The 11650-nt window shown below is 39.2% G+C and overlaps 1 protein-coding gene across 1 annotated transcript in view; it reads left to right on the forward strand.

The window, feature by feature from the left end:
* lrrc75a (leucine rich repeat containing 75A) overlaps positions 1–11650 on the forward strand; it is a gene marked incomplete at its 3' end in the record, with an annotated part of 55956 nt that overhangs the window by 19031 nt on the left and 25275 nt on the right. Inside the window, exon 3 of the mRNA XM_019270075.2 lies at positions 11400–11512. Coding sequence (XP_019125620.2) covers positions 11400–11512 — 113 coding nt within the window. The remainder of the gene's footprint in view (positions 1–11399; positions 11513–11650) is intronic.

The raw sequence follows: 11650 nt of genomic DNA on the forward strand, positions 1-11650 counted from the left end.
CGCAGAGGCTCAGCTTTTCTGAATGTTACACAGAGAATGAGTGAAAAGATCGTTTCAGCCTTAAACTTTTTTTTTTATCTGTGAAACGCTGAAGTACAACACTACCCAAGCGGTTAATGTCAGTAAAGCAGGGCGGATTAGCATCAATTAAAATACACATCTAACCAAAAGGATGACATGACAGTAATGTTACATAACTTGCTAAAACACAATATATGTATGTTGCATTTATGGAGAAACCTGGAAGAAAACATGAGCATGCACTGAGTCACATTAAAACATGGGGTGGTGGTGCACTTCAGCCTCTAGTGGCTGAAAATGAATCCCTCATTTGCCTCACAGGATTTCGACATTATATACATTCATTCAGACACTATAGTGCATTACAGTCAATAGTATAGTCAGTAGGGAATGATTTCACACACTAGGCTAGATCATGTCGTTAATTTGTTGTAGCTGCTTCACAATAAAAGCCTCCCTGTGGTTAAAAAGTAATGTAAAGCAGCAGCAGGAACTTGCATTAGGCACTATGTTGATACAGAAAATACAGCGCCAATAAAGCTGCAGGAGAGCAATCAGTAAACTCTGATGCTTCCATCTGTTGGATGAAATAGGAACAAAATTTAAATCCACTGACACACTGACAGTCCTAGCTCATTCTGTTTGATGTGCTGTCAGAAGCTGTACTATAAAGAGCCAGAAAGTCCATGAGGACGATGTGGTGGATGAATGAATCAAACAAACACAGGACTTTGATCCAGGAGACTGCTGTTTGTGTACCAGGTGAAACCAAAAGTCAATGTTGACTTCTTTTGAACTTACATAACTCGTGATCTGTTATTTATTTCAAAGCAAATCTTTTCTTACATCTAACCAAGTAGTGTTTGTACCTATAGCTTACCAAACTATGACAACTTTATTTTGAAAATCTAACTGGACGTTGCATATTAATAATTGTTAAATTGATGACAAAGCCCTGCACAAGCAAAACCGACACTCGATGGAAACCTTCAGTGTCCTGGTTTAAAGTGTAGAGTCACTTACCAAGCTGCCGTATTCGACGGCTTGAGAGTGAGAGCACATTGACATTACACAGAAAGAAGTGAAGCACTAAAAGCCTTTCACTGTCTTTCTGTCGAGTTGCCTGAGTGACCACACATATTGAACCAACCAGTTTAATCCAACAAACATGCTCGGTCAGGAGGTGGAGACGATCACGGTTGATCAGTGTCATCAGCTGATGTGAGCCTGAAGGGGAAATAAATATGATTGTGCGGGTAAAACATGCTGTATCATGGAAAAATACAGGTCAGAGCCGACGTCAAATTTTGACTTTTAGTTCGACTCACCAATTCTCCTTTGTACAATAACCCATCTGGTATATGGAAGTCTACAGGGAACTTTATTAAAATGATAACATATCCTTAAACAAACAATAGAATTATAACTATGTGTATCACATACTGTATGCACACCTTTGTGCTATTTGAGTAAGAATGAAAATGAAAATGCAATAATCCAATTAGCTTATTCATATTCACATACTTGTATGGGGAGCGTCCTTTGACCATATTGAAATAATAATTTAAAAAAGTCTGACATTTAATTTTCAAAGTCGTGTCACACCTGTGCAGTGGACAGTATTCAAAGGATGAAGGTGAACTTGAAACATAACATGATGTTCCATTCATGCAAGCCATATTTAAGTCATAATTGCTTTTTTTTTAACAATTTAAAAATGAAAACAGCCTTTGACATTTAAAAAGTGCTGCACTGTGGACATTATTGAAATACAATAAGTGAAACAGCAAAAGAATCATGTTTTTTTTTGTGGCAATATGAAAACGGGCCGAATTATTTCAGTCGAAGTGGCTTCAAACATTTCAGTTATTACATTAAAATGATATTACACATCTTTAACATTTATTCATGGTCAATCTTGCAGGTATTGTGAATGATATCGCAGTGTTGTTGTTTGCATACGGCAACAAGTCAGAAACTAGTATGACCACCGCTGTCAGTCATAGTCAGCGGAGCATGGAGAATAACTGATGCTGAAGTGACGACCTACCTTGATGAGCGGACCAACAGATTTAATTTTCATTTCAAGTTAGCAAGAAATTTAAATCAGGTTACATTGTTTATGTGGCACATTTTTAAGTTTTTATCATTTGAATATTGTCCACTGGACACTAAAAAATGAAATGTTGAGAAACAGCTCGTCTATTTTCATTTAAATATGGTCATAGAATACGACCCATAGTAGTATAGGAGTATGTGAAAAGTTAAGATGCAAATTGGATTATTATGTTTTAATTGTAATTATGTGGAAAATTATTATGCTGTTGTGGAATTACATTTTCATTTTCAAGACGACTTAATCATTTTAATAAAGTCCCCTGTAGGCTTCCGTACCCACAGTTCATGCACGTAGTCCCTTTTCAAAGACACACACACAGTGTTTCACTCCGTCACGCTCACACTCATTCCCCTCGGCCTCACACAGCAGCCTCCATTGGGAGTGTGAAGGGTCTTTTCATTGCAGCGTGACTCCAGCTAAGCAGGGTGGTTTGTGAATCCACACTTACAGCGGCTGAATGCTTCGCCGCTTTGTCGCTGCAGCTGCTGTGATTCTCTCTCCGTCTTCGCTCTGTCATTTTCTCTCTTTTACCTCTTCATTCTCCCCGTTTCACACCTCTTCTGCCTTCCTCTCTGCAGCTTTTAAGTCATCACTGGTTTCTCACATATCCTCTGTGTTGTTCCATCAATCCATCCATGTGAATCTATCTGCTCAGCCCCACATGGCGTAAAAAAAAACAACAACAACAGTATTTGTCTGTGTGTGTTTGACCCTGGTGATGCTTACTGCTCAGCACTGTCCACCTCCTGATATACATGGTGTCTGGTTCAAATGACAGCCACCATTTGTCTTAGGATTTGATGTATTTCTTTGCAGCAGAATGAAGTTCAGTTAAATTATTTGGCTCCTTGTGATACCCCGTGGTGTTTGGCAGGAGTGCTGTCATCTCTGTGAAGGTGAAAAAGAAGTATGCACACAGAAGTCTGTGCAAACTGATTAGTGACTGCTACATTATTTGCCTAAATTAGTTAGCTAACAGCTAATTTGCATCCGTTGTCCCTGAGCAGGCAGAAAACCCTCCAATAAATACTCCACATAAAACAGAAAAATACATAAAAGTCCATAAGTGTGAGGTCATGAATAGAACCGGTTTGATAAATAGACAGATTCTGAGGCTTATTTTAAACACTGCAAAGCTTAAGAAAGGACGGGATGCGAAATTATGAATAATTTTAAACATCAGGCATACATCAGTTATCAAAATAGGAAGCAAGTTTTTATCATGAACAACGAATGTGTCAGACAAAAGAAGCAGATTCAATTTGGGTAACACACTCCTTTATTTTGATAAATCTGAGTGTAATCCTTCTAGCAGAGCAGTCCAGCCATGGAACTCTGTCTCCCAGCATGCACTCTGTCCTGATCACAAAAACTTGGCAGCACTGGTCATTTGTAATGATTTCTTAGACAACGATGGAAGTCTCTCAGCTCTCACCCACTTCCTGTGTAACACTGTGAAGCAACAGGTGCCACTAACAAATATCTGCCCACTCGTCCATATGTCCTTCTACAACATACAGTCACTCCCAAGCTGTTCACATAACAACCTCTATATTTATCTATATTTACATCTTCAACCATGTTCCTTCGTTCCAACAGCTAACTTTCTTTTTTAATAAAGTCAGTCTGAAACGTGCTTTAATCTCCTCTGTGTTGTCTCTTTCTGCTGTGGTGTCTGTGTGTGATGGGCTGAACCACGTTTTCCTCTCAGCACAAAGGTAAAGATTATGAAAGAATAAGCACATAAAATAAATCCTGTACATAGGACAGAGCTGACACAGAAACCATGAGGAAACAGACAAATGTATGATTTCTGAGACTGTACAAAAGTTGTTCTGTCTGCCAGACAAATAATGACTCATACTACATAATGAATAATAAATAGTCAGTACAGTCAGCTTATTGTCACCTTTGAATTACAGTTTTATTTATTACAGTTTATTATTAAGTTACCATTTCATCCAAGCAGGACTAATACAATTATTTCAACCTTTCATTAATGTGGATGGACGATGGGGTTCTGTAATGTCAGATGAAGTAGTTGCAAATCCAAAAGTTATGGCATCAAAGTTATGTTATTTGTTGATAACATAAAGAATTTATTTTGGTCTCTGTGAGTGCGTCATCTTTCCTTCTTCTCCTCCACATGTGACACTTATTGACATCCCAGTTCTCTGCTGGAGATGGACCCAGTCAAAGATGTCATTTAGTCAAGGAGATGTGGAGGCTTGGGATGAATCAATGACAAGATCTGATTTAAACTGAACCATAGACCACGTATGAAAACATTCCTGCCTGTGGCCATTAATCTCTATAATGCCTCCTTTGATCTTGTTATATATAAAGGTATATATATGTGTGTGTGTGTGTGTGTGTGTGTGTGTGTGTGTGTGTGTGTGTGGTATATAGTAGAGTATTGTAACAAAAATAATTTCCCCCTGGGTTTATTAAAGTATTTCTGATTCTGATTCTGATTTTAAAGGGTGGTCTACATCAGCATCCAACAGATGTGTTTTTAAAGACTATGTTTAAAATCTTAAAGTCTGAACATTTTCACGTCTCACGTATCAATACGCAGTTATCCATGAATCAATCATTTACATGAGAGCACTTGAAAACAAATGAACAACATCACTAATACCTGCATATGAATCAAAAGGACCAATATTTTTGACACCAGAAGCGTTCTGGTTTCTGGTTGTAGTTTGGGTGGTGTCAGCCATGTTTGAGTAGGCTTTGGTTGCGACAGTCTGTGTCATTAGCAAAAGAGGCTGAACACAATGGGTGGAACGAAATACAATCTCAGAACCCGTCGGCTATCGTCTGATGATGATTCAGCTTTTTATTTGCTTTTCTAAAAAGTGATCTGCATTAAATATCTGTTTATAGAGATTAGCAGAAATGGGAAATTTCTATGTATCGAGTTGCTAATTGGACTGCAGAGAAAATCTTTGCCCAGATATGCATTATCCCGATATCTGCTGGCTATAACAGCACTCTGCACTCTGTTCTCAAGAGTTTTTTAGCCTCGTTTGGCTTCTTGTTTCAGTTTTACTCAGGACAACACTGCTGATTGTTTCACTCTTTGCTCTCATCATTATCGTTCCCAGCTAAAAAAGCTCAGCACGTCTCAGTTCAAGTAGAGACATATAGGTAGTCCCTGTGTGGACTTAGATTACTCTAGTTAAATTACATAATTTTAATCCTGAAACCCCTGATACATGTATTAAGTGCACTGAATAAATTGGCACTCGCTGTCATTGTACGTGGGAATGCTGAAAACTCCAGGTATTCTGGAAAGAGGTTCTGGAGCTGACTTCTAAATTGTCGATAGATAGTGTTGTTTCCATTGAAGCTAAAATGTGTTTATTACACATACACTCTGAAGATTTTCCAGTAAACAGAAAGAAATGCAAACTAATCCATTTCTGTTTGTTGCAAGCCAAACATGTAATTGCCTTGACCTGAAAGGATACTCAGAGACCTGATTGTAGACAGGAGAGAGTCTGGCACTAGAAAAATTGACACATACATAGTAAAAGGGGAAAGTTGAGGATTTTTATAACATATGGACACTTTTCCTTAATTTTATGAACATCATGAATATACAAATGCCTGGGAACAGATAAGCACTGGCACTGTTACCAGTACCACTGCAGATTGGCTTAAATCTTGTACCACAGCTAGAATACTATGGTTATGGTTATTTATTTTCCTCAGAGAGGACTGTTGGTTATGAGAGGATGAGAGGGAGGGAAGGGATTTTATGGCTGTTATTGTTTGTTCATTGTATATTCTTTATTGAAAATGACCAAAAACTCAATAAATACAGTTCTGGGAAAAAAAGGAAGCCCCCCCCCCCAAAAAAAAACATTCAATTATAATTAAAATTAATAGTGTTTTTAAGGAAATCTTTTATTATTTATATTTTTTTTTATTAGTTGGTCTGGGGGACATTGCATTTAAGAGCTGTAACTCTTGACCTCTAATTCTCACAAACATATAGCAGACAGCAGTGTCCATGGTGATATCTCTTCTCCTCATAGAGCGCATAAAGTGATTTCCTTCCTGAGATCAGCCGTCTGCCAGGTCTTCCCCCACACCTCTTTACCTCTGAAATGACAGCAACGAGATTGAATTATCCAAACAATTCATCTGCAGAATGGGGGAACAGTTTAGCAGTAATTTACCAGAGCATGCAGGACATGCAGTGAAAAATAGGCCCAAAGTAATGGTTCCATTTGTACTGTGCAAATTAACTTTATCAAGAGGCTAGCCTGAGGGGAAGGAGATGGAGAGGGGTGAGATAGAAGGGGAGAGAGACGAGAGGTTATCAGTTCTCTGGAGACGAGAAAAGATTCATAGATGCGTTCTGTATCAATAATGTAATGAGGTAGGGAGAGGAGGGGAGAGGAGGGGAGGAAGAGAGGGGGAGGTAGGTCAACAGAGAAAGAAGGGGGAGGAAAAAAGACGAGTCAAAGTAAAGCTGGGAGAGTGATGGGCCATATGAAGTGAAGCCATGAGGCTCCACCCGGCTGCTGCTGTTCTCATCGACCCGAGCGCGCTCTCATTCACTTCAGCACAATTCAATTCATGTAGCTTTATTGACATGACGAGACCTCTCTCACTGTACATTACTACGAGTGTCGGTGCACCAGACATCAATACGTCTCAGCTCGGAATACACAGACAAACAAGGGCCACAGCAATATAAAAAAATATGTTAAAATGTGATGTGTCATTAAATGTGTCTGGTGCAAAGCAGAAATTCCAATTATATGATCATGTACATGTATGTACAATGCATCGAGTGTATGTATGTACTATATATATATATATATATTATGACGAAAATAATGAAAATCTTGCATCTCAGTGTTTTTGCAGCTTGGACTTGCATTTCTGCTTTGTATTTCCTGTTTTTATGTTGAAAGAGTCTTTCCTCGGGTGCTGTGTGACTTCACAAAGTGAAGTCACACAGCACCCGAGGTGCAGTCTTTGTCTTTTTCCCACCTGTTTAATTTGTCCATTAGTTCTTATATATTTACCTGTATATTATCTGTTTTCTGTTATATATTTATCTGTTTTCCCTCTTTCACTTGTTTTAGTGCTTCTCTCAGTGTTTATGCTCCGACTGTCTCGGTTCTGTATTTTTGTTGTTGCCGCACTACTGTTCATTGGATTTATCTTGGATGATTGGATTAAGTGTGTTTTTCACCTGGACTTCTCTTTGTTTGTGTTCACCTGCCAGTCCTGTAGGTCATTACCTTCCTGTCTGCATTTCAGATCGCTTTTTGACCTAAACCATAACAACTGTAAATGTATCATCATTTAAACCAGGAAGAAAATAACATTCTTAAAATAGCAGGAAGATGTGGGTACATGCATGTTGGTGTCCGGACAAATAAAAACTGAAAAATATGAATTGCATAACTAAGAATGAAAATTATGTAATGATAGTGATACTGTACAGTGAGCTGTGAATTGTTGCGAAATAAACCTGGATAGTGTGATTTGGGTTTAATTGGGAATAATGACCTACTCATTATACAGTATCCCACTTATTACCCCAAGACTATTAGAAATTCTGAATTTGGCACAAAACATTGATTTTAAAAGTGGTCTTTCAGAGTCTATGATCAGAAGACAGCCGTAATAGACCAACCAGAATCAAACATTGTATGTAACAAGTAACAAGTAAGTAACAATGTTAGTTAAGTTATAGTGTGCAGAAGGATCTGTATACATGATGTACAAAACACAGAGAATGCAGTGAAGGCAATGTAATGCCAGTCTGTGTGGTCAGTGCAGCTTGTAAATTGGACGTGGGAATGATATTTATCAGGGCCATAGCCTGCTGTAATAACCCAAAGGAAATGGGGATGCATATAATCATAGGATCCAGCCAAGAAAAAATGGAAATGAGAAAGAATCAATGCATCTAGACTTGCATGTTAAACCTGTTAAATTGATTTGATATTTTTGGTCACTTGGGTTCAGTGGATACGAGCTGCAAACACAACACCAACATATAACCTCCATTTATGAAGCTGAAATAGAGCAAATGTGTCAGGGAACAGTGTTCCCAGCAGAGACAGAGCAACGCTAACCATTTTAGATGTTCAGAGTCAGGGCTCTGTGCTATGGTACATGCTAGCTCAGTGGTTTTGTGTCATCGTTTAAAATCAATTAAAATGCTCCCACCTTAATTTTTCTTGCTATGGCAAGTAAAAGTGTCATTTTAAAAAAAGGCCTGTGCATCTGATGAATGAATTACATTGTGAATTTCCCCATTGTGTCCCCAAAGTGGCACATCCACATCATCACACCTCCTCCACGATGCTTTATGCTGTGAACCACACATGCAGTTACCATCCACTCATCTTTTCTGCGTCTCACAAAGTTGAAACCAGATATCTCACATTTGGACTCATCAGACCAAAGTACAGATTTCCACTGGACTAATATCCATTCCTTGTTTTTCTAGTCTCTCTTAGTAGTGGTTTCCTTGCAGCAATTTGACCATGAAGGCCTGATTGACATAGTTGATGTTGAGATGTGTCTGCTATTCAGACTCTGTAAAACATTTATGTGGGCTCTAATCTGAGATTCTGTGAATTGGTGATTGGCCAGTAACTGTGAGAAGCATTTTTCTCTGCAGCAGAGGTAACTCTTGGTCTTCCTTTCATAGGGCAGAGCCAATTTAATCATATCATTTGATGAGTTACACTCAGCAGTGAAACAAAAGCTGAAAAGTTCAGAATATTTGAACATTTCTTCTTTCACTCTGAATCCATAAATGTGAATCTACATAAGCACAATGTGTCTTCAACTTTTTCAAACCACACAGATACACTTACAGGAACATCTTCACGGTTTCTCGACGGGTATCATTATTCATTATCGCTTCATCTCATTTGAAAAAATGAAAAATTCATTTGGCAATCAAGGAGGTGGAAGAACTCTTTATCCTCTTTTGTCCGGGTTTCAATTCATTTAATCACAAATGCTGTCTGCTAGAAAATTGTTTTTCTGCTTTACTATCCAACCACTGCCCTTCTTTTAGCAAGCAAGCCCCGAAATACACACTCACAAACACACACTGACCCGATCACTCTGACTTTGTTGATATCACGTCTTCCCCTTTACCATCTGTTTGTGACTGGATACTGGGGACCTGCAAACCGCCTGAATAAATACATGTCAATATGAGTGGAAGTCACATGCGTACACACACACACACACACACACACACACATACAAACACACACATATGCAGTCATGGAGGTTGTTGTGGTGACACTGAGGCAGATGAATAGAGATGGAGAGAGCGGTGCATCATTTGTTGTCACGTTCCACATGAGTGTTATTTACATGTCAGTCATCTGAGGAGACGAGGTGAATCATTTCAGAAAGTCGTGTCTGTGTTTTACACATATAACGCTCTTCATTTCACTCGATGCATTTTTAAGTGCACTAAAATGGTGCATAAACATGCAATTCAGTAACACAATGTAACACTCTGGGTAGCAAACAGGGAGACATTATGGACACAGCCAATCAACCCACCATGTAGCATTCAATTCCCCAGCCTCACATTGTATGTGTGTGTGTGTATCAGAAGCTTGATGTTGACAGGTATGTTTGTTGCTTCTTCACTCCACTGGTGCACAAATCCTTCAATTATATCCCTGTATATACTGCTCCAACACTTATAATGTCCCATCCACACACACAACACTTCTCCTCCCTCTCCCGCTCCCCTGTGTGTACAACCCTGTTTCCTGTCAAGTCCTCGACTGATGGTGTCGGTGTACAAAAAAAAAATACAAAATACATACCTGTCAGTCAGTGTCAGAGCTAGGAACAAATATTCAAGTGGGGCATGAGGTTTATAGCAGGGGAGCACCAAAGACTGGCAGTCAGTTTATTTGTTACTTTTCTAATCTGCCTCAAAACACAATGAGAAATCAGAAGAAAATATCTGTTCTTACTCCCAAACAGGCTCATGGGGAGGGTGTGGAGAGCTATGTGAGCTGTTCAAACACATCTTCTAAATCATACAGGGGGGGAGTCAGGCTCAACGGCACCGTCAGCCTGCAGCATTAAGAGATGGGATAATGGGGACAATGACTCAAAAGAAGTGACATCATCCCCTGGCTGTGAATCTATTGCTGTTTCTTTTCAAATCCATGACTGTGAATGAGATGAAAATATTCAGCTTGCTGAGCCAACTCAGGCTAGTCTACACCCAATGACAGACTGAGCTACTGCCACCACAGTGCTGCAGTACTACTACTATTACAATTGACAGATGACTGTATACTGAAGAACATATCACTGGATCCATATGTACCACAGAGATGTGTATGTTTTAAGGTCAGTACTTAGTTAGTTAGTTAGTGATTTTACTTTGAAATATCCAAATAAGGGATGACTGATGCATGAAACATGCATGACAATCATCTATCAAGATTTTATATTTCCATTATTAATCATGTCAATTTGGAATGAGTGTCATACATACTGACTGACTCAGAGCTAGATGTTGACCGTTAACGTCATGCTCATTAGGACACCTTTAAGTGCAGTGATACATTGAGTAGTTAATTGTCCCGGTGCTGATGTGCTCTCTATCAGACTCTTGTCCAATCAAATTACTTGGTCAGAGGTCACCTGAAAAAAACGAAGCTCAGCACAAGTTCAGTCAGGAAGGCCGTGCCGCGTTCACTCGGTTTTCTCTTTCCTCATTAATCACTTGTCTCTAGGAGTTTACTCTTTCAGTTAAACCAACAACAAAACAGAAAAAACTTTTTAAAATTCCTAATTGCAAGCATATCACTAAGATTATATAACATTCACTTTTTGAAGGTCTCATCTCAGAATCGACTGCATTTTTTGTTGATCTCATCTCAGACAAAGAGATTTTATTTCAAGACCTGTCTGGGTCTCGATTCTTCAAAGTCTTGGTCTTGTCTCAGTCTTGATACACTCTTGACTTGGCTTCAGTTTTGCTGGTCTTGACTACAACGCTGTATAACACAATTAATTTGTTTAATCAGGTTTATAGCTGCAGGCTAACAGTGGAGATCATTTTCCAGGACAACACAGAAATCATTTAGTCATGTTGAACATTCAGATATCTCATCCAGCTGTTCTGCTCACTGAAGCCGTGCTGCTGAATCCCTCCAATAAAGCCACGGGTTGTGTTTCCTCTCTGTAACCGAACTGATCGTTTGTGTCTCTGTTCGTCCAATAGGAGGGCGACTCTTTAGGGGCGATGGAGAAGGTTTGTCGACAGCTGACCTATCATCTCAGCCCACACTCTCAGTGGAGGAGACAGGGCCTGCTCAAGAGGAAACCTCAGGCTTGGTGAGTGTGCCTATGAGTGTCTGTGTGTGTGTGGCTATGCTACACACTGTTTTTGTTAACATCTCAGTGTGTCACCAGTGTGTCATCATCTGCTGCCCCTTTGGATGCCATGGAAAAATCCACGACGTCTCTGTGTCT

The sequence above is a fragment of the Larimichthys crocea genome, chromosome VII (assembly GCF_000972845.2).
Source record: "Larimichthys crocea isolate SSNF chromosome VII, L_crocea_2.0, whole genome shotgun sequence".
In the NCBI taxonomy this organism is placed as follows: Eukaryota; Metazoa; Chordata; class Actinopteri; family Sciaenidae; genus Larimichthys; species Larimichthys crocea.